At 38.8% G+C, this 24,649-nt stretch overlaps 1 protein-coding gene across 2 annotated transcripts in view; it reads left to right on the top strand.

Annotated features, from left to right (window-relative positions):
• The window catches only part of COMMD10 (COMM domain containing 10), a 184,318-nt gene that overhangs the window by 47,408 nt on the left and 112,261 nt on the right, over window positions 1-24,649 (top strand). Inside the window, exon 6 of one of the 2 annotated variants that reach the window (XM_059888321.1) lies at window positions 1,772-24,649. This exon is cut by the window's right edge and continues 79,874 nt beyond it. Coding sequence (XP_059744304.1) covers window positions 1,772-1,852 — 81 coding nt within the window. The 3' untranslated portion in view covers window positions 1,853-24,649. 2 annotated transcript variants of the gene reach the window in all.

Raw genomic sequence — 24,649 nt, 5'->3', positions numbered from 1 at the left:
GGTTTCTTCTGTTTTATTTTTTTCTTTTACATATACAGAGGCTTATGGAGAGATGGATTTTACGGTCTGTAAGGTCAGTGGAGAAGGTGGTGATCTAATAGAGATAAGACTCTAATATGAGGAGGGAGAGGAAATTCCTTAGGAAAGTACCACATGGGCTGTCGACATAAGATTTCTTAGTAAGTCAGTTTCAGTCATATTATTTTTCTTCAGAAGTTTGTTGGAACTGTTTGCTGTTTCTTTAGTTGGTCATTTAGATTTGGAGTGCATTTTTGTCTTTTAGCCCTAGAATCACCTTAGCACACATGAGATGTCAGCTAGCATTGACTGAGAAAACAAGATTCACATTTTCCATCTCACACTCACACTGACTCCAGGACTTACCCTTGTTCAAGGAATGGTGGATCTAATTGCTTGCATTTTTAAATTAGTATTCTATCTCTGTTTGCAAAGTGTATAGTTGAAGTTATGTAAGTGAATTGTGGTTAAATTCACATAAATATGTCATTGTGTTTTATTAACTGATGACTCGTATGTGCTTTGTCCCTTTTATGTTTTACTCACTTACGCATTCAGATTCTTCAGGTTCTCTTGTCTTAGAATTTAAAAGTACTACTATGTACATTAAAGAAGGTCACCTACCTGTTACCAATCTGTTACTGATTTATAGGATTAGAGCCTGTTAGAGAAAAGTTTCTTAAACATAAATTCACTGATAATCTATATTTGTCAAGTAAGTATAATCTTATAAAAATCTTGTAGGTAAACAAATATTCAGTGTGTCCAAATGAAAAATGGAAGGGATAAGATAGTATAGATGATAGGTACTAACTTTAAAATTGACTGGGAGGCATGTGACTGTATTGACCTAGTTGGTGCCAATTTGAAGAATTCTAGTATGATTCCCTGTTTTCCTTCAAGTTGTATTGAGTAGGGTTCTGTTGCTGCAAGCCAAGTTGTTTTAATTGGATTTAGATTCAGGCATGACTATCTCCCATGGCTTCTGTTCTTGTAGGCGCTACTTATACTGCTTTGTACAGTAGGGGCTTGCCTTTATTTATATTCATAGTATTAATCACCTATTAATTTTTCATTTTAGGTCATTAAAACATGTCACATTCATTAGTATCGTAATTAGAAAATCAATTATCCTCCTAACTTAAGGACCAAAAGATTTGAGAACAACTGTGGTATTTAATTTCTTATATTTAAAAAGGTCTGACTGAAGATTTTAATTTTAATTTTGTCCCCTTGTTAATATTGTTGTAGGGAGGTTTAGTCTTTGTTACTAAATACACACCTTATTAAATCAGTGTGTGTCCTGGGACAAGACATTTTTCTGGATCCCAGTGATTTCTACCATCCAGCTAAAAACTATTACATTTGATAGATAATAGAGAATAAGGTGGAGGACTTTGGAGTTGGCATTGACATGTAGTACAAAGATCACAGACTTTGGGATCACATTCTTTACCTTTTGGGGACTAGTTGAAGAATCTTGGGCAGGTTACTTACTTGATTGAAACTCAAGTTCTGGTCTGAAAGTTTGGAAAATAATAGCAACCTCCCAAGGTTTTTCTGGAATTAAATACAGTGTATGTGCGTTCAGTCGTGTGCTCCTTTGTGACCCCATGGACTGTAGCTAGCCAGGCTCCTCTGTCCATGGGATTTCCCAGGCAAGCATACTGGAATGGGTAGCCATTTTCTCCTCCAAGAGATCTTCCCAACCCAGGGATCAAATCTGCCTCTCCTTTGTCTCTGGCTTTGGCAGGCGGATTCTTTACCACTGCACCACCTGCTGCTACTGCTGCTAAGTCGCTTCAGTCGTGTCCGACTCTGCGCGACCCCATAGATGGCAGCCCACGAGGCTCCCCCGTCCCTGGGATTCTCCAGGCAAGAACACTGGAGGGGCTTGCCATTTCCTTCTCCAATGCATGAAAGTGAAAAGTGGAAGTGAGGTCGCTCAGTCGTGTCTGACTCTTCGTGACCCCATAGACTGCAGCCTACCAGGCTCCTCCATCCATGGGATCTTCCAGGCAAGAGTACTGGAGTGGGGTGCCATTGCCTTCTCCACTGCACCACCTGGGAACCCCTTAAATATGGTAGGAAGTGTAAAAGCATCTATTACAGTATAGCACATTGATGTCTTCATTTCTTAAAGAGATCTTTCCAGTTTAGGGCAGGAGAATCAAAATGCCTAGCTCTTTATAAGGCCGTTGTAAGCTGTTTATAAGGCCTTTTTATTGTTAAGTTTTGCCAAAAGTGGAACTAGTTGTGAAAGTAGAAAGCATAAAGAAAATAATTTCTTCTTATCCTTTTTTTTTTTTTAATATTCTTTTTATCTTTTGGATAAATTTAGGGACAAAATGTTTAAGGGAAGATTAGGTCTATTAGAAGACCTTACTGAATTTTGTTCTTTGGTGCTGGTGACCTTTCGCTAGCAGTTTGAACCAAGTGAAAAAGGTTAATAAAGCTGTACAGTAAAACAATCTGACTAAAAATAAAGCTGCATACTTAATAGAAAGCCTGTGCCTTTGCTTATAAGTGGGAGAATATAACTTTGAATGTTTGATGAATGGAGAACTTTCATAAGAGTTGTAACTTTACCTGTTCAATTTTAAAATAAAAAAGTTCAAAATGTACAGATCACCAGGTAAGAGTATAAATTATTATGGGAAAGTGTGTATAAAATAGAAATTAGAAGGTTATGGTCAGCCTAATGTTACATCTATAATGAAGATATAAAAAATTAAGTGAAAGTATCTTCCAGTTTTGTATTTTTAACCAGAGAAAAGTTATTTTCTGTGACTACTTTTATTTACAAAAAACAGCCACTGACTTGCTTCTAAAAAATTTAGATTATTTAAGTCCTGTAAGAACTTCATCTGAAATAGTTTTAGCAGCATGCAGTGTCAGTAATTATCATGTGAACTCAGCATGACATTTGGCTCTTCTGAAATCGGTTTGAAATTTGCTTGTGCAGTTTTACCCAGTTACGTTAGTGACCTTGAAAGACAATACCAGTCACAGCAGTGCTCTGTGAAAGAAGTTTCAGTAAACTGCAGTTAATTTAAAATTACTTATGATTGTCACTTAGTCAAGAGAATTGTTTAACATGGCATTTCCCTCAATTGAAAATAACATAAGCTAAGAAGTAGATTTAAAAATATTATTGGTGAATTTGCTTCCATAAAACCAGGAGAGTAAAATTGTAATGTTCTGTGGTTGGTATAAAGAAAATGTTTAAACTTAAAATGTAAATTTCAATTTCTCAATAATGTTCTGCAGAAATACTAACCCTTAAAATATACACTAAAACGTGGGAATAGGGGACACATTTTTCTTTTAGCCTCAAGTTCCGGGAACTGATAAGAACTTCACAGTACACCCATTTCCCTCAACCCCTAGCCTTTTGCTCTTATTATCATACATTTTTCTTAAATATGTTATAGGCCTTTCACTATACTAATATATTTGTTAAAACAAATAATTGTCTTTTACAGAAATTTAAAGTCCCAAGTCAGTTGATTTCAGCTATGGAGATTTTTTCTGGGTGGGCCTGGCCCAATCAGCTGTTCACTTTAAAAGCAGAAAACTTCCTCTGGCTGGTAGCTGAAGAGAAATCAGAAAGATCTGAGGTGTATGAAGGACTCTGTGTGTTGCTGGTTTGAGGATGGAGACACTGGTGAGAAAGAATGAGGGCAGCCCCTAGGAGAAGAGAGTGTTTTCTGGTTGACGGCAAGGAAACAGGGAACACAGACCATTAGCTACAAGAGCTAGGTTCCACCATCAACCTGAATGAGCGTGGAAGCACATTCTTTCCTGGAGCCTCCAGGTAAACGCCCTACCTGCCTGACACCTGATTATACCCAGTGAGAGGCCAGCCAAGCCTGTCTCAACTACCGACCTGTAGAACTATGAACTAGTAACTGCATCTTGTTTTAAGCCGCTCAGTTTGTGGTAATTAGTTATATAGCAAAAAAGAAAAACAAATATACTTTATAAGGTCTTTTGTCAGTCTGAACATTTCTATGAGGCTCTGTCTTAGCTGTTTCAGAAGTCTTAACATAGCATACAGCCCTACTCTGGATTTGATCTTTACCTGAAAGCCGTTTCATTATTTGAGAATACTTTTGTCACCTGGAGGCGCTTGTAACTTGGCATAGCTTTACTGTTTAACCCAACAAGTCCTCGCTCTTTTGGAGCTAATAGTTCATTCTTTTTTTTTTTTTTTTTTTTAAGATGTATTTTATTTATTTTTGGCTATGCTGGGTCTTCATTGCTGTGCAAGGGCTTGCTCTAGTTGTGGCAAGCTGGGGCCACTCTCTAGTTGTGGTGTGTGGGCTTCCCATTGTGGTGGCTTCTCCTGTTGTGGAGCACAGGCTCTAGGCACATGGGCTTACAGCGGTTGCAGCACACAGGCTTATTTGCTCCTACGCATGTGGGATCTTCCCAGACCAGGGATCGAACCCATGTCCCCTGCATTGGCAGACAGAGTCTTAACCACTAGACCACCAGGGAAGCCCTAAAAGTTCATTCTTTAGTTCATCTCTTTCCTCTCGTGTGTTACATGCAATGAGAAGCCCAGTGGCACTTTTAGTCATTGAGTTAATTAGGAACATTTCCCACTTTCGAACAACAGTATTTCTAAACGTCTCTCCAAAACAAAACAAGGAACCTCTTTCTTGCAGCTTCCAATCACATTTTAGTACTTTTAAACCCTCACCAACAACCCCTTCTGGGCCTTTTCTGTTGTTGTTGTTGTTTAGTCGCTCAATCGTGTCTGACTCTCTTGCAACCCCGTGGACTGTAGCCCGCCAGGCTCCTGTGTCCATGGGGTTCTCCAGGCAAGAACACTGGAGTGGGCTGCCATTTTCTTCTCCAGGGAATCTTCCTGACCCAGGCATTGAACCTGGGTCTCCTGAGTTGGCACATGGATGTTTTATCCCTGGCCATGAAGAAAGCCTTCTTGGCCTTTGAGGTTCCCACTAACACTGTACTCAGTGCCCTTAAGGCTTTAACTCAGTCTCCACCTCAATTCAGAGAAGGCAATGGCACCCCACTCCAGTATTCTTGCCTGGAGAATCCCATGGACGGAGGAGCCTGATAGGCTGCAGTCCATGGGGTCACTAGAGTCAGACACGACTGAGCGACTTCACTTTCACTTTTCACTTTCATGCATTGGAGAAGGAAATGGCAACCCACTCCAGTGTTCTTGCCTGGAGAATCCCAGGGATGGGGGAGCCCGGTGGGCTGCCATCTGAACAGCCGGCACGACTGAAGCAACTTAGCAGCAGCAGCAGCAGCCACCTCAATTCAAGAGCAAGCATCTGAAGGTAGAAGTTCGTGACATTTTTATGACCTTGACACAGAAGTCACATAAGCATAATTTCTGTTGTTCTCTACTGGTTGAAGCAGTCACAAGGTCTGCCTTCAGCGGGGAGGGGAACTGACCACACTTCTGTACGGGTGAAGTGTTGAGGTCATATTGAAAAAGGGGCTTCTTGGATAAAAGATACTGTGTTTATATTTGGAGAATTAAATCTACCACAGAGCTCAGCATTTTAGCTTGCATTTTAAAATTGCATTTTATTTGATTTGTAATGGTCTTTCAGAATATAATGCTACCAACCCTGTAGCCCATTTCACAATTAAAGATTTATAGGAAAATCTAAAGTTTTATTTATAATAGTCTTATAGCATATCCAATACTAACATCAGCTAACTGGTACATTCTTTAATTAAAAAATTAAAAATTAAATTTAATTAAAGTTATTATCTGGTAATTCAAGCTGAAATTAGTCAAAGCTATGGTTTTTCCAGTAATCATGTGTAGATGTGAGAGTTGAACCATAAAGAAAGCTGAGCACTGAAGACTGGATACTTTTGAACTGTGGTGTTGGAGAAGACTCTTGAGAGTCCCTTGGACTGCAGGGAGATCAAACCAGTCAATCTTAAAGGAATTCAGTCCTGAATGTTCATCGAAAGGACTGATGCTGAAGCTCCAATATTTTGGCCACCTGATGCGAAGAACTGGCTCATTGGAAAAGACCCTGATGCTGGGAAAGATTGAAGGCAGGAAGAGAAGGGGACAACACAGGATGAGATGGTTGGATGGCATCACTGACTAGATGGACTTGAGTTTGAGCAGCTCTGGGAGTTGGTGATGGATAGGGAGGCCTGGCAATCCTCCCTATCCATCCATAGGGTGCAATCCATGCAATCCATGGGATGACAAAGAGTCGGACACAACTGAGTGACTGAACTGAACTGAGCTCAAGCTGATTTTTTCTTGTTTAATGAGTTTAGATTTTTAAAGAAAAGTATTCTCTTAACCGAGTCAATCTGTAACTCTCTTTTATACTTCCTGTTACAGATTTCAAAAACTGTAGAATATAAACTGAACAAATACAAGTTCTGATGCATGATTTTTCAGCTTTTTTTTTTTTTTTTTACAATGGTGCCTTTTTCTTTAAGAGAAGTTTCTAAGTATAGCTTATTATTATTTTGTATTACACATATCTCTTCTCACCAAAGTCAGGCTGATCGTCAGCTATGGTACCTACTGAAACCTTGAGGGAAGGTTCTCTCAGTCTCTTGTGGCTTCTCTCATTTCTGGACTTTCCCTGGTCGAAAAAGTCTAGGACTTTTGCTTTCAGCTCTAGTGGGCCTAGGAGGCAATTCTGCTCAAACGTTTCTCATCACAGTAAGATTTAACAAGGAACTTCTGAAGAAGTAGATAAATGATGGAGGAATAATATTTAGCAGGAGTTTTTGAATCACTGTTGAACACACATCTTAAAAAAACTATTACTGAAAGTGAATGGTGCTCCTGATGAGAGACAGTGACAGTTCATCTCATCTTATAGTGCCTGCTAGATTTTACTGAATCGTTAAGCAAACACAGGGAATCCTCTTTGCACCTTCAGTCTTAAACAGGCTGACAGAATGAATCAGTGTTGCTTTGATTACATGAATTAAATAAAATCTCTGCAGAGCATGTCATTTAAACAGAATAGTTCTGTCTAACGTGCTCTCGGACCTGGACACATTCCTAGTTCTTTGGCTGTCGCAGTCTGTCCTGTGGCCTCTCTGATGCACGTCTTTTATGCATGCTGAATTATGTATGTACAGAAAAGCGCATAAAAAGCAAATTTACAGTTAATCACAAAGCTGACATCTGTGTAACTACCATCCAGCTCCATTCCAGATATAACTTATTGCCAGCTTTCCACAAGTTTTCTCGGCCTGTCCTATATAGTTTCCTCTTCTTTTTCCCTCTTACGTAGTGTACCTTCTATAATATTGTTTGTTTTTATTGACTGTTTTATTTTTGACATTATTTAAAAGGTATTACATTATTTTCTTGTGTTGCTTGCTTCAAAATTATGTTTTTGATGTTTATTCTTATTGCTGTGTACACAGTTTGTTCATTTTCATTGCTGTATAGCACATTATTATATGAATAGATCACATTTTATTTATTCATTACAATTAAAACATTTTATATTCATTACATTGTTGATAGGCATTTGGGTTGTTGCCAGTTTTTAGCTATTATGAGTATTGCTGCTATGAACATTCTGATACATGCCTTTTGTTGCATAGGAGCATCTGTTTCTGTTGGTATCTGCCTGGGAGTGGAACTGCTGGGTGTTATGATATATGCCAAAGTCACACTTAAAATTGTTTTGAGACAACATTTCTTTCTCTAGACATATTTTGGGTTTGTCAGACTGTGAGACAACTCCTTTAAGACTATAGAAGGCTTTTTATTTAGTTGAGAGGGTCTTGTAGGCCCCTTCATTTTTCTCGTAGAGACATTTACAAGGGGTTTTTACATTTTGATTTGGCCTGCAGTCCCAGACTATATGTTTGGAAAATGTTTTGCCAGCTGAGAGACTGGAGGTAAGAAGCACTTGTTATTTTTCAACCCAACAAGTCCTGGCCCCTCTTTATTCCTTCTAAATTTTGCTTGTGAGTTGATCACATTTTTCTTTAGCTCATCTCTTTTTTGCCCTGTTACCTTATCATACACAGCTGGGAACAACCAGCTGACTTTTAACACTTGCCTGGAGATCTGAGACAAATCTCAATGTTTATTAAGTAACTTTTTCATCTTCGGAGTACTATAGGCAACACAGTTTTTGCCATTTATTTTGTTACTACATGGCATAAGTTTCCATTTGTTTTCAGCCTCCAGCGAAAATTTTTGTAACCTTTTTCAGCTTTTGCTAAGAGTTTGCTCACCATTTTTTAAGCCTTAGGCCACTGTTTGATTTCAAAAACAGTATTATATACTTTATGTTTAAAATTATGGCTGTACCTCTTTCTGGTACCATCAGTTAGCTACTGCTGCAGAAGGAACCACTCCAAAACAGTGGTTTAAAACGGTACCCACTTATTTCTGTTCGTGGGTCTGTGTATGGGCAAGGTAGTTTGAAGCTCATGTGTCAGCAGTTTGCTGGCAGCAGGCTAGTTTACGATGGCTTTAGTCACCATGCTGACTCAGGTCACCGTGCTTCACGTCTTCCACCATTTGGCAGGTTAGCCTGGGCTTGTTCGCTTGATTCACAGGGAGCATGAACTGGCACAAGGCCTCTTGAAACCTTGGGGCTGAACCAGCACACTGTTATTCTCAACATATTCTATTGGCCAAAGTCAGTCACACCTACAGGCCAAATCTAAGAAGTAGGGAAATAGATTCTAATTATTGATGGGAGATGCTGCAGAGTTACATTTTAGCAATAATGTCTGTAGTAAAGGGTGGAGAATTGGAGTCATCTTTGCAATCTTCCGAAGCATATACATGTTTAATTTTAAAGTAGTTGTAGTTTATACTCATATCAACAGTGTGTAAAAGTTGTGTTCTACATGGTCATCAGAACTTAGTAATGCATCTTTGTTACTTTTAGCTATTTTGGTGATTGTCCAGTGGTATTTTATTGTGGTCTTAATATTTCTTTACTTGAATTTCTAATAAGATGGTTTTCCTTTTTTCCCCCTTTTATTGGCCATTTGAGTATATACTTGTTTTAAAGGGGAGGGGAGAAGTGCCTCCAAAGGCTGAGTTTATTTCTAGGCTGCTCCTGGATCCTCGACTGTAAATCATTACTTTGCTGTTAGCCCTCCAGTGCCTTCAAGTAAATGTTTTTAAATTTTTGCTTTTAATTATCTTTTGGTAAATTTTCTTAGTTAATCCTTAGTGGGAGGGTTAGTCTGAGTCTCCCATTCCTAGAAGTGGAATGTTTGTATTCCTATGTCTTTGGAGTTTTGACTTTGATGAATCTGGGAGCATTGGGGGTGCACATCTAAAGTTTTAAGGGTTAATGTACAATACGGAAAGACCTTTTGTGAGGTATCATTTGCCTTGCAAACAGTGATTTTTTTTTTCTTCCTGAGGCCTGACTGATTTGTTGGCAAACAGTTTTGTTGTGTTTGACATGTAACAGGTGCTAACGTCTTTTGCAATCTTGTCTCTGGGAATAGAGGGTCTAGGTCACTATGTTCATTAATTAAGTCCAGGAAATTTTATTTCTCCTGTGGCTAATCATTTACATTTGACATGAGTCTGTCTTTTGTGCCTCTAGCTTCCTCACTTCTACCTTTGTTCTGTGTACTTTATTTTTCATGTGGCAGTCAGAATTTTTAAACGTAATTCAGATTATGTTATATCTCTGCTTAGTATACTCTAAGGGCTTCTCTTAACTCAAAGACCCAAAGGCCTTAGTATAGCCTGTAAGATCCTATCAGATATAACCCCATGCGTGCTAACTCGCTTCAGTTGTGTCCAACTCTTTGCAACCCTATGGACTGTAGCCCACAGAGGACAGGCTCTTCTGTCCATGGGGATTCTCCAGGCAAGAATACTGGAGTGGGTTGCCATGCCTTCCTCCCGGGGATCTTTTTGACCCAGGGATTGAACCCAGGTCTCCCGAATTGCTGCTGAGCCACAGGCAAAGCCCTCATGACCCCATGCTGCCTGTTTAATTAACTTCATCTGATACCTTTCCTGTCTGTTCCTTCTGCTCTATGCACAGAAGTTGCCTTGTTTTTCCTGGTACACTTCATGGCCTTTGCACTTTCTATTTCCTCTTTTAGAATGCTTCTTCCTTTGTTAGCTACATGGATTGCTATTTCCCCTCTCTTAGGTCTCTGCTCAGATATTTTTCTTGAAGAAGGCAATGGCACCCCACTTCAGTACTCTTGCCTGGAAAATCCCATGGAAGGAAGAGCCTGGTGGGCTGCAGTCCATGGGGTCGCTGAGAGTCGGACACCACTGAGCAACTTCACTTTCACTTTTCACTTTCATGCATTGGAGAAGGAAATGGCAACCCACTCCAGTGTTCTTGTCTGGAGAATCCCAGGGACGGAGGAGCCTGGTGGGCTGCCGTCTATGGGGTCGCACAGAGTCAGACACGACTCAAGTGACAGCAGCAGCAGCAGCAGCAGATATCTTTCTAGAGAGAAACCTTCCCCAAACACCTTACAAATAATTGCAGCATCTCTCCCATCACTCTTTATCCCCCTTAACTCACTCTGTTTTTCTTTACATTACTGTCATCTCCTAACATAACTATTTATTACTACTTTTATTTTCTGTGCCCCTGTCTTAGAAAGTAAACTCCATGAGAGCAGGGACATGCCTAAAACAATGTCAGCCACACAGTAGACCTTCAGTTAATCTTATGTGTGGATTTAAAAGCAATACAGTTATTTTAATTAAGCAGTTACTATTAAGAGAGCTTGTTGTATAAACAGCTATTTTATTGAACAAAATATGTCTAATGGTAAATAGAAAATTCAAATTTTGCATGTTAACAAATCAAACATTTTGATTATTAATAAATGGAGTTGCGGATGGACTCATATGAAAGGTTTAATAAATTTAATATTTAAAATAGTGTTTTCAAAGTCATTGGAGGGTCGTTTTCTAACTCTGTGTGCCTATACCTTACTTCCTCTCTTCTTCAGCAAACAACAAATCTCAGAATGAGGTATGGGATTTAGGTTATATTTTTATAAGTTGTACAAGTATTTTTTGTGTTCTTTGTTAGACACATCTGTTTGAGTACCACTGGTTTAAAGTAAAACTGTAATCATTGCTGAGTTAGGGACAAATCTATATCATAGCAACAGCAGCTGCCTATTTCCTGAATGTTTACTATGTGCCCTTGCTTAAAATATTTCATCTGATTTACTCTTCCCAGTAACTCTGTGAAATAGATATTATCTCCATTCTATAAATGAGGAAACTGAGCAGGATCATATGGCTGCTGAGTCAGCTAAGCTGAGATTTGAACACAGGTCTGACTCCAATTTAACAAAGTGTTTAATATGTATAACCCTCTCTGATTTAGAGACAAAATTATTTCAGTAATTGATTTTCTATATAAAATGGGAAAAAGGTCAGAAATGAGGATATGACATGTAGAAAACATGTTGGAGCTAAGCAAATATTTATATAAATTTCATTTTTTGAAGAAAATCAAGAACCAAATTTTGCATTAAAATAATAAAACTTGAAGATTCTGATCAAATTATAGTCTTTATATTTTAGATGAATACAATTATATATTTCTGTTAACAAAATGTGTAGTCTTTTTTTTTTTAACTGAAGTATAGTTGATTTACAGTATTAGTTTCAGGTGTATAACTTAGTCATTCAATATTTTTGTAGACTATACTCCATTTTAGGTTATCATAAGACAATGGGTATAATTCCCTGTGTATACAGTGTATCCTTGTTGCTTATCTGTTTTACATAAAGTAGTTTGTATCAGTTAATCCCAAATCCCTGATTTGTCCCTCCTCATTTTTCCCTCCCCTTTGGTAACCACAAGTTTGTTTTCTGTATCTGTGAATCAGTTTGTGTTTTGCATATACATTCATTTGTATTATTTTTCAGATTCCATGTATAAGTGATATTATACAGTATTTGTTTTTCTCTGTCTGACTCATTTTTGTGTTGTTGTTCAGCCTCCTCGTCATGTCCAACTCTTTGCAGCTTCTTTTACTGAGCATAATATTCTCTAGGTCTATCCAGACTGCTGCAAATGGTAGTATTTCATTCTATTTTTTTTAATGACTAATATTCCTAAAATCTATATTCTTAATAAAGTATGAATGTTTGTTCAAAAAGCATTATGTACCAAGCTCTGTGATAGGTGCTGAGTGGATAGAAATGTATATTCAAGTTTTTCTTTTGGATAGACTTAAATTTTTCTTTTGGGTATAATAGATAAAGGCTTGGAAACAATACACTTAATTGGAAAATATGTTAAACACCTAAAATGGTGCCTGACATACTGCTGCTGCTTCTACTGCTGCTAAGTCGCTTCAGTCGTGTCCGACTCTGTGCGACCCCAGAGATGGCAGCCCACTGGGCTCCCCGACCCCCGGAATTCTCCAGGCAAGAACACTGGAGTGGGTTGCCATTTCCTTCTCCAATGCAAGAAAGTGAAAAGTGAAAATGAAGTCGCTCAGTCGTGTCCGACTCTTCGCGACGCCATGGACTGCAGCCTACCAGGCTCCTCCGTCCGTGGGATTTTCCAGGCAAGAGTACTGGAGTGGGGTGCCCCTACTAGAAACTTACAAATAAGTGTTGAATTAGGGAGGTTTATTCATAGTGCAGTCTGATATACCGTGTGTGGTACTGATTTTGTATAGATTCATAGGGACGTGTCTGCTGTGGAGTATATATTTGAATTAGGCCTTAAAATGTGAGTGAAAAAAGAAACGAATAGTCTGAGTCGGGGAAGACTATATCCAGTGACTAAATTTCAGTAAGATGAAAACCTATATCTGTTGCCCACAATGATTTACCTCCCTTGTAGCTTAAACTAAAAACCCAACCAGTTAGAAGGCATTTCATTTTCTGTATGAGTAGATTATTTCAATAACATTGTATTATGACCTTAAAGGGAATCACTGACAAATCGGGATATTATATATATGTATAAAATTTGAGAAATGTAGATGCCTACTGTAGGCAGAAATGTAGATTGCTTTGAGAAATGTAGATGCATAACCCAGTTGCATCATATAAAATGTAGTAAAGCAATCAGGATGCTCTTTAATCCCTAAAAGAGAGGATTTGCCTAATATTGTTGGCCTAAAAGAATTATTTCATAAAACTTTGAACTTTATTGCCAAGTGATCATTTAGAATTTTCAAGTGTCTAGTGAGTATGCTCCTTTCTTAAGACTTGTAGGACAATTCAGGGTAGAATAATGATGGAGCAGGGATTGGAGGCTGTAAAGTACCTAATGCGATGTCTGATAGATTCAGTTCAGTTCAGTCGCTCAGTAGTGTCCAACTCTTTGTGACCCCATGGACTGCATCACACCAGGCTTCCTTGGCCACCACCAACTCTTGGAGCTTACTCAAATTCATGTCCTTCCAGTCGGTGACGTCATCCAACCATCTCATCCTCTGTCATCCCCTTCTCCTCCTGTCTTCAACCTTTCCCAGCATCAGGGTCTTTTCCAATGAGTCAGTTCTTCATATCAGGTAGCCAACATATTGGAGCTTCAACTTCAGCATCAGTCCTTCCACTGAATACTCAGGACTGATTTCCTTTAGAATTGGCTGGTTTGATCTCCTTGTTTTGCAAGGGACTCTCAAGAGTCTTCTCCAACACCACAGTTCAAAAGCATCAATTCTTTGGCGCTCAGCTTTCTTTATGGTTCAACTTTGCTCTTAAATGGTAATGAATTATGTAAGTCAGTTCCAAGTGCCATTGGACAGCAAAGAGCAAGTTATCTTCCTCTGTCTGTCTGCTTCCCACCTTAGACTCTTGATCCTATCCTCTGCCCAGTGAGTACATGAATTAGAAATAGAGTATGGAAGAGATGGGGGCAGGGTGTTCAGGGCTGGTGCACTGGGATGACCCTGAGGGATGGGATGGGGAAGGAGGTGGGTGGGAGGGCCAGAATGGGGAACACATGTACACTCATGGCTGATTCATGTGAATGTATGGCAAAACCCACCACAATATTGTAAAGTAATTAGCCTCCAATTAAAAAAAAAAAACTAAAAAAAAAGAGAGTATGGAAGAGATTATAGTACTTAGGTTATATGTGTCTCAGATTTATTTTGATTTTTCCTGTTGGTCACTGTTGAAGGACAAACTATGAATTTTTTAAAAATGTAAATTTATTATGAAAATTTAGTTTAAATTCACTTATTTATATTTCATACTTTTTCTGGCATTGAGCTAGTCAATTCATTATATACTGACCCTCAAATGGTAACTTAGCATCCAAATATCAGATCCTGCCTCAAAACATGAGAAAGACAAGGTCCTTGCACTCTTTAATTAAGTGTGGTAGATAAGGCTGGAAAGACAGGAAAGCACCTGAAGATGGATGAGTCTCTTAGTAAATGTGAGGTAATAGATCTGTATTCTTTAAGCACTCTTTCAATTGCTTCAGATATAAAGATTTTGTTTGAAGGAAAAAACCTGTAAGAAGGACTGCTCTCTGTGAAAATACATAGTAATACTGCAGATGTTGATCTCTTGATATCAGAAGCTTCTTTAACTTACTTTTAAGCCTCTGAAATTGTCTTTGTCCTCAGGGTCTTGGAGCATAAGAACCTTAGGAAACGTGCGTTCTTTTCACTTTGTGCTGAAGTTCGGGAAAGTGAGTAGGGCACTGTTTTAGGTTCTGCTTCACTCCCGTGGGAAGCAGCTTGCTTTAGTGCATTTGTTCTCACTTGCCAGTCGGAGGGTCCATTGTGTGGTGAAAATATCTGTAAGATTGTCAACTGTTCTTTCTTCAGAAGGCTTGCATCTTATTTTGAGATTGTCTTTCTTTTCCTTTTTGTTAAATGTTAATATCCTTCTCTTTTATACAGTAATGCTGATGGTAGATAGTAGGACTTAAAATACATATAAATTCTTAGAAAGTAAAATGTTGCTAGCACATGAGGACCACCGGTGGTGTGTGTGTGTGTGTGTGTGTTGGTTCTGGTTTATGAAATCTGAAAATCCGGAAAGTGCTAACTTAGTAGAAAGATCGTAGGCTTTGCATTCAGCAAACCTGGTTTAAATTTTTTCTCTGCTATGGTTGTTATCTTTTTTTATTTCTAAAATGGGGTGTGAATACCTGTCTCCTATGGTTGTTGTGAGGATTGTCTGAGATAATATAAATGTAAATGTAGTGCCAAGTGAATAATAGGAGCTGAATAAATTTAGTTTCTTCTTTCTTTTTTTTTTTTTTTTTAGTTTCTTCTTTCTTAAATGGTTGAGGGTAGAGGGAATCTCAAGTAAAGTTACCACTTAAATTCAATGTAAATCCAAGAGGAAAAAAATGAAGAAAGGAAAAAGCCTTGGCATTCCACAGTTTGATGAGCCTCTTAGTAAATGGGTATGAGATGGTACCTTGTACATATTTGGAGTTTAATACATATGTATTGATTTTAAAATGTTGAATAGTGGAGTTAATACATGTTTGAGTCATAAAGAAAAATCCAATTTTGAGAAAAGTTGGAAGATTTAAAATTTTATTGTTATAGTGAAGTGAATCAGGAGGTGGTCAAAACACTGTGGTGAAGAACCCATCGTTTATATTGCTGTGCTCAGTCTCTCAGTCGCGTCCAACTCTTTGTGACCCCGTGGACTGTAGCCTGCCGGGCTCCTCTGCCCAAGGAGCTTTCCAGGCAAGAATACTGAAGTGGGGTGGCATTTCTTACTCCAGGGGATCTGCCCGACGCAGGGATCAAACCCACCTCTCTTACATCTCCTGCATTGGCAGGTGTATTCTTTACCACCAGTGCCACCTGGGAAGCCCCATTTATATTACACATTTTAGGAAAGTATTACAAAAATTTCCAATCTCATTATTATACTTATAACAGTAACTTACAGTAATTCACATATGTGTTCTTTTTTGTTTTATTTATTTATTTTTTTGCACTGTGATTCAGTATTTTTGCGGATTATATTCCATTACAGGTTATTATAAGATATTGGGTATAATCAATTCCCCATGCTATGCTGTATATCTTTGTTGTTCATCTCTTTTATATATAGTAGTTTGTATCTGTTAATCCCATACTTCTAATTTGTCCCTCCCCTTCCCTCTCCCCTTTGGTAACCAGAAGTTTGTTTCCTATATCTGTGATTCTTTTTCTTTTTTAAATATACATTTATTTATTTTAATTGGAGGCTAATTGCTTTACAATATTGTATTGGTTTTGCCATACATCAACATGAATCGGCCATGGGTGCACACGTGTTCCCCATCCTGAACCCCCCTCCCCCTCTCCCTCCCCACTCCATCCCTCTGGGTCATGGGTCATGCCAGTGCACCAGCCCCGAGCATCCTGTATCATGCATCGAACCTTTTTGTTTTTTGTTTTAAAGTGGTTTCACACGTTATTACCATTGATGTTTCTAACTATGTATGTACTATGAATGTTAATACTTTATTAAGATTAATAGATGAGAGAAAGCTGAAAGATGGTTAAGTGACTAGCATAGTTAGTCATGGTTAGAAAGTGATAATCAGAACCAAATGCTAAGATAGCTAATATCATTGTCTTTCATTTTTGTTGCTATTATTATGACAAGGACAACTTTATGAGGACCCAGTGCATTTTAACTGTTTTATTTTCTCTTTGTCTTCTATGGAACATTTTAATCCTTATTTTATAAACTCAGAGTCTGATAAAAAAAAAAAGTATGATTTCCCCAGGGTCACATTAATGACCTTGAATTCTGAAGCAGAGTATATCTAACCGCTGAAGTCCCTGTTTGCACTGAGTTGCAGTGACAACAGTTGATGCCATGGCAGTTGGATAAAATCAGTCAAAGGAAATGTTCCTTGGTGTAGACAGTTGAAATAGATGACCTAGATACCCTTTTTCAGGTTTATGAGCAATTGTGTTTCTTGATTATTTTAGAGAACCTTTTCAAATTGCTTTAAACACCCGGAAATTTCTGTGTAAAATAATTTTCCTGGACCAAACATATGCAAAGTAGCTCTCATTTAGTGACATACATATAGATATAAATATGTATATACAGTGTCAACTGTATCTTGTATGTAAGATATATATGTATCTTACATACATATCAGAGAAGGCAATGGCACCCCACTCCAGTACTCTTGCCTGGAAAATCCCATGGATGGAGGAGCCTGGAAGGCTGCAGTCCATGGGGTCGCTGAGGGTCGAACATGACTGAGCGGATTCGCTTTCACTTTTCACTTTCATGCATTGGAGAAGGAAATGGCAACGCACTCCAGTGTTCTTGCCTGGAGAATCCCAGGGATGGGGAAGCCTGGTGGGCTGCCGTCTATGGAGTCGCACAGAGTCGGACACGACTGAAGCGACTTAGCAATAGCAATACATACATATAGTGTGTATGTTTACAATTCAGTTGAGCTTTGGTAGCCATTGTCTCTATATGGCAACCCACCCCAGTGTTCTTGCCTGGAGAATCCCAGGGACGGTGGAGCCTGGTGGGCTGCCGTCTATGGGGTCGCACAGAGTTGGACATGACTGAAGCAACTTAGCAGCAGCAGCAGCATAGGCTATGATCTAACCTAGTAGCTTTTTTGGTAAATTTCTTTGCTCTAAGAAAGAATGTATTTGTTGGAGGTGGAGAGTAACCATGCCCAAGCCCAGCTGGATGGATTATGTATATTCATCGTTCTCCATAATTGAAGTTGGTTAATTTAGAACTAATTTTGGTTAAAGACTTTAACGTATGGATATCACAGCAGTATAATGAGCAGCAAAAATGTGCACCTTGATATCTGAAAGGACAGTTTGTACGCTCTCATCAAATCTGCCTGAGATTTAAGAAGCATACGTCTTTTGGAAGAGATACTAGTGCGTGTCCTGATCAGTGTTTAATTATCGCAGGAGGACAACGTGTAGGATCTAATTTGGAGCATCTATTTTAGATGCAGCACCTTGTCTCCAACAGTCATTCATCTTCCCCCGCCTCGCGCCCCTTCTGTGTGTGTGTGTGTGTGTGTGACAAAAATTGAGCAAATGTTGTTGGAGTGAGGGGGCCAGGCAGCTGATGGTAATTTGGCCTGTTCATGTTGTTGCTGAATTGCTAAACTGTATCCAGCTCTTTAAGACCCCATGGACTGTAGCCTGCCAGGCTCCTCTGTCCATGGGATTTTCCAGGCAGGAATACTGGAGTGGATTGCCAGTTCCTACTCCAGGGGCTCTTCCCTACCCAGAGATCAAACCTGTGTTTCCTGCTTAGTCACTCAGTCATGTTCTACTCTGGCCAATTTATATTCCTCCCTTAATTCCTAGAAATCTCTGCCTCCACTGGGACTCCTTACTACTTCTTCAGAGGTTCAGATAAGAAAAGAGGAATCTTTTTACTTAAAGAATCAGTTAAAGGAAATAATTATTTACTTCAGTGAGAAATTTTGAAATAATACAGCAATTAAGATATATACAAATGCTTTTAATGTCAAAAGATAGACCATATCTGTTAGAACATCTTGTCTAGTGGTCTGCTTAGATCTTTTTAAAGTATATTCCTAAGTTTTATTTTTTAAATGTTGTTTTTTTCTTCTTGAAAGCATCTTATAATAAATAAACACACACACTCTAAACAAAAAACCCTTGAACCAATGTGAGGAGAAGGTCTTAATTATTTTGTGAATAACTTGTAGTTTATGGTTGGGTTTATTATGTGACATTACATTCTTGAACTAAAAAGTACTTTCACCAAATAGTGCTATTTTACTTTTAAAACCATTTTTTTTTTGGTATAGAATACTTTCTGTGTTTTCTAAGATAGATTAAATGATGTATTTATTTTAATTCAGAAACTAAATGATGTGCAAAGAAAAAAACCCACCCAGTTTCTGTTTGAATGAAATTTATGTTTAAGTTTTTGGTTATGTCTTGTATGTGAGTCAATGACTCCTCCCACTGAAGTAATGGATTTATAGCTACACAAGGGTTGATTGAGATTACTCTATTTTCCCTCACTAATAGAAACAAACTGTGGGTTAATCTATATTTTAAATTACTGATTAAGTTTCCCTCTACCTCCAAGTAAGTGTGGGTAATAGATAACGGTTTGTACAAAGCTTTGGGTAGATCTGTGATGAAATTTCATTAATTTAGAAAAAGTCCTAATGAGCATACCCAGGTTATAAAATCTTCATGTCATGACTGCTAATGAAATGAAAACAGTAAGTTAACTAGTACCTGTCTAGCTTTTAAAACTTTGATTATAAAAGCTGTCATTGTTTACAAATGACCACAGATATCTTTATTTCAAGGAAATTTTGGGATGCTTCATTTATTTACTCATAATATATAAAGTAGTAAAAAAAAAAAAAAAAGGAAAAAAAGAGTGTTTTTCTGGGCTTTACTGCTTACTAAGAAACTCAGTTTTATAATTTTGTGGGGGAAAAGTATATACATTCTTAGAAGGGGTTATGTTGTACAGATCAAATACATTTTACATATTATACAGCCACTTAATAAGCTATAATATACTCTTGGTAAACTAGAATGAACAAAAGTTGCAGTCTGAACGCTGGAATCTTTAAAGTTCTTGGAGGCTAGACTGAAGCACCCCCTACAAACTTGGAAATGAAGAAAATACTTTATCCTCTGAGAGTTATCTTCTGTGTACACAAAATGAATCATGGCTAAAAAATGGAAAGTCACTGATAAAGTCAATATTTATCTTAGTCTGTAGCTTCTAACTTCTTCAGTTTATCAACATATTTAAAGAAGTATGTGCTCCTTTGAAGCTGATGAAGTGACTTTGTACTGCTGAAGCTCAGAGAGATTTCTGAGACAAGAACTATAATTGTCAGTGCATGAGGAGAGGAAATTTAACTCAGGAAAGTCTGAATAATCTTCTTCCATTGTTGAAGGAGTTGCCTGTGGTGAGAAGGATATTTCAGGCCATTAAAATACCCTGTTCATCAAGCTCCCCAGGTTTTGTTTCTTGGCTCTAAGGACAGTCTTCACTAGGAATACAGTTGACCATATCATAGTTTTGGTAAATGTTCAGTTCAGTTCAGTCGCTCAGTCATGTCCGACTCTTTGCGACCCCATGGACTGCAGCACGCCAGGCTTCCCTGTCCATCACCAACTCCCGGAGTTTACTCAAACTCATGTCCATCAAGTCGGTGATGCCATCCAGCCACCTCATCCTCTGTCGTCCCCTTCTCCTCCCACCTTCAATCTTTCCCAGCATCAGGGTCTTTTCAAATGAGTCAGTTCTTTGCATCAGGTGGCCAAAGTATTGGAGCTTCAGCTTCAGCATCAGTCCTTGCAGTGAATATTCAGGATTGATTTCCTTTAGGATGGACTGGTTGGATCTCCTTGCAGTCCAAGGGACTCTCAAGAGTCTTCTCCAACACCACAGTTCAAAAGCATCAATTCTTCAGCACTCAGCTTTCTTTATAGTCGAACTGTCACATTTATACATGACGGCTGGAAAAACCATAGCTTTGACTAGACGAACCTTTGTTGGCAAAGTAACGTCTCTGCTTTTTAATATGCTGTCTCGGTTGGTCATAACTTTTCTTCCAAGGAGTAAATATCTTTTAATTTTGGAGCCCAAGAAAATAAAGTTTGTCACTGTTTCCACTGTTTCCCGCATCTATTTGCCATGCTGTTGCTACTGCTGCTGCTAAGTCGTGTCAGTCGTGTCCGACTCTGTGCGACCCCATAGACAGCAACCCACCAGGCTCCCCCATCCCTGGGATTCTCCAGCCAAAAATACTGGAGTGGATTGCCATTTCCTTCTCCAGTGCATGAAAGTGAAAAGTAAAAGTGAAGTTGCTCAGTCATGTCCAACTCTGTGCGACCCCATGGACTGCAGCCCACCAGGCTCCTCCATCCATGGGATTTCCCAGGCAACAGTACTGGAGTGGGGTGCCATTGCCTTCTCCACTATTTGCCATGAAGTGCCTCTTATTACTAATTAGCTATTCTTTTAGGTGTTATGTACATATATATTAGTTTGCTAAAGCTGCCATTACAAATAGCCCAGAGTAGGTGGCTGAAGCAACAGATATTTATTTCTAGTAGTTCTGGAGACTGGAAAGTTTGAGATGAAGGTGCCAGTAAATTTAGTTTCTGGTAAGAGTCGGCGAGGAGATCAAACCAATCAATCCTAAAGGAAATCAGTCGGACTGATGCTGAAGCTGAAGCTCCAATACTTTGGCCACCTGATGGGAAGAGCTGACTCATTGGAAAAGTCCCTGATGCTGGGAAAGATTGAAGGCAGGAGGAGAAAGTGGCAATAGAAGATGAGATGGTTGGATGACATCATCGACTCGATGGACATGAGTTTGAGCAAGCCCTGGGAGATGGTGAAGGACAGGGAAGCCTGGCGTGCTGCAGTTTGTGGGGTCGCAGAGAGTCAAACATGACTTAGTGACTGAACAGCATCAAGAGGGCTCTTCCTGGCTTGTATACATCTGCTTTCTCCCTAGGTCCTGCATGGACTTTTCTCAGTGTATGTGCTCAGAGAGAGCAGGGTAGCTCTCTGGTGCCTCTTAAAAGGACGCTCATTCTTTCAGATTACGGCCCCACCTTTATGGCTCCATTTAACTTTAATTACTTCTGTAGGGGTCTCATCCAGCTACAGCCACACTGGGGTAGGGCTTCAGTATGTGAATTTGGGGGCATAAACATTTAGTCTGTAACGCTTGGTTACCATGTGTCCGTCCCAGAGAGATGACCCGCCCTTATAGCTTTTTTTTGTTTATTTTTAATCCTATTAGGTTTGGGGACTTCCACTGCTAAGAGTGGCAAACTCTGGCGGCACACTTGCTATGCATATCACTTTTTTGCTCTTTGGAAGCTATTCTGCATCACTTGTGTCACACTTACACACTATATGGCTGGAAAAGCCAGCACATTAAAATACTTCTGCTTCAGGTTTGACTCTAGAACCTGTAGCTCTATGAACTTGAGTCTGTTTTTATTGGTCATGATTCTTTAAGAGGAAAATATGTTAAAAACTGTAAAGTAAGATGCAAAGATGTAAAGATGGGCAGTGTTATTTTCTTATTATTTGTAGACTTAAGGACTTGAACCAGGCCTCCTAATTCCAAGAGTAGAACTCTATAAGTGATCAAATATGCCTATTTCCCCAGAAATAATTGTAATTCTCTATGGCCAGTTCATCTGGGGAAAGTCCCCTTTAATTTTGTTTATACCATCTCATGCAAATAAACCAAAATGCTGTGCTTTGTTTTGTGAATTTTATCTAAATTTAGCTGCTGGTGATTAGTGCTCAAAATAGTAATGATATGTCTAGAGCTTATAGAAGAATAATCCAAGACTGGGAAAAAGCATCTCTTAGCCCAGCCACTTTATATATTGCATTGAGAAGTCTGTAAAATGTTAAGGCAATATCCCATATTGGCTTACTAACTGGCACTTTTATAGAGAGAAATCTGATTTAAGTTAATATCTCAGGCTGGATAGAAGTGGGGAGAAAAGCAGAGAAAAGCTTTTGATTATGACAGGAGTAGGAAGCATATTATTTAACTACCTCAGTGATAGCAAGAGTGAGCGAGGTAGGGAGAGGGAGAGATATTATATGAGGAAAAATTCTATTTTGATGCTAGTTATATTTTGCAGGAATGTTGATGCTGCCTTTTTTTCCTTTCTCTAAACTTACTACCTTGAATTATAAGGCCTTTTTAGCTTTTTGGTTCTACAGAAGCATAGGACTTCCCTCAAATTTAACATATTTGCTCAGACTGACTACTTCATGGTATCTGTCCTAGGTAGAAAATATTTAAGTGCTTTTTCTTCAGTCCTACAGTTTTAGGGTGATTCCTTAGGAAACAGAGCTGAGTTCCCCTTTGGAGAAAAGCTTTACTTTGAATAAATAAACTCTATCTCTGCACACTTAGCTTTAAATACTCACTTGCCATAACTTAAAATTGAAATGGGCTTCCCTGGTGGCTCAGCTGGTAAGGAATCCATCTGCAGTGTGGGAGACCTGGGTTCGATCCCTGGCTTCAGAAGATCCCCTGGAGAAGGGAAAGGCTACCCACTCCAGTATTCTGGCCTGGAGAATTCTATGGACTGTATGGTCCATGGGGTCGCAAAGAGTTGGATACAACTGAGCAAACTTCACTTTCATTTTCATAACTTAAAATTCAGAAGAATACACCCTATAATTGAGAAGTATTTGAGTTCCATTTGTTTATACCTGTAAAGAAATAATACCTTAATTTCTGTGAAAGTGAAAGTCACTCAGTCAAGTCTACCATGGAATAGATTATACAGTCCATGGAATTCTTCAGGCCAGAATACTGGATTGGGTAGCCTTTCCCTTCTCCAGGGGATCTTCCCAACCCAGGGATTGAACCCAGGTTTCCTGCATTGCAGGCAGATTCTTTATCAGCTGAGCCACAAGGGAAGCCCAAGAGTACTGGAGTGGGTAGCCTATCCCTTCTCCAGGGGATCTTCCCGACCCAGGAATCAAACTGGGGTCTCCTGCACTGCAGGTGGATTCTTTACCAACTGAGCTATGAGGGAAGTCCACTTAATTCTCTAGTTCTTCCATTTCCCTAATATTTAAATGTATATTATTACTATGCGATAGGGAGAGCAAGTTAGAAGTGAGGAAAATGAGGTGAAAAGGAGACAACTGCTTAAGTGAAATGGTGGAGTTGAAATTAGAAACCACCTCTTTTTGGATTATCTTCCTTTACTCTTTGCAGTACTAAAAATCAAGTCAGTTCAGTTCAGTTCAGTCGCTCAGTCGTGTCCAACTCTTTGCGACCCCATGAATCGCAGCACGCCAGGCCTCCCTCTCCATCACCAACTCCCAGAGTTCACCCAGACTCACGTCCATCGAGTCAGTGATGCCATCCAGCCATCTCATCCTCTGTCGTCCCCTTCTCCTCTTGCCCCAAATCCCTCCCAGCACCAGAGTTTTTTCCAGTGAGTCAACTCTTCGCATGAGGTGGCCAAAGTACTGGAGTTTCAGCTTCAGCTTCATTCCCTCCAAAGAAATCCCAGGGCTGATCTCCTTCAGAATGGACTGGTTGGATCTCCTTGCAGTCCAAGGGACTCTCAAGAGTCTTAGGTCTTATTATGTGATACTTTCTTAGATCTGTGACTCTAGGTTCTCTTCCACATCTAAGATTCTGTCATTACTTAGTAATATTGAAAATAAAGAAAACGTATTTAAATATTTTTCTAAAGTAGGTGGTTATATCAAATGTTTGAATTACTTATAAAATTATTGTAAAAGTACCACATATTAAATTAAATACAGTAAAGTTATATATATATATGAAGTTATATAAATACAGTAAAATAAAATACAGTAAAGTTTTATAATATACAGTGAACTCTGTGCTACAGCACAGATATCCTGAAGATATCCCCAAATGTTTGTTTATATGTTTGCATATGCACATTTATTCACATATGAGTGCATATTTATGATTTCCTATTTCAGTTCAGTTGCTCAGTCATGTCTGACTCTTTGCGGCCTAAATGATTTCCTAAATTGGCATATAAATTTATGATTTTTGAAATTAGCATGTAAAGTTTGCTCCTTGGAAGTAAAGCTAAGACAAATGTAGACAGCATATTAAAAAGCAGAGATGTCACTTTACCGACAAAGTCCGTGTAGTCAAAGCTGTGGTTTTTCCAGTATATGTAC

The sequence above is a fragment of the Bos taurus genome, chromosome 7 (genome assembly GCF_002263795.3).
Source record: "Bos taurus isolate L1 Dominette 01449 registration number 42190680 breed Hereford chromosome 7, ARS-UCD2.0, whole genome shotgun sequence".
In the NCBI taxonomy this organism is placed as follows: domain Eukaryota; kingdom Metazoa; phylum Chordata; class Mammalia; order Artiodactyla; family Bovidae; genus Bos; species Bos taurus.
This window is presented reverse-complemented; position numbering and strand designations above follow the sequence as displayed.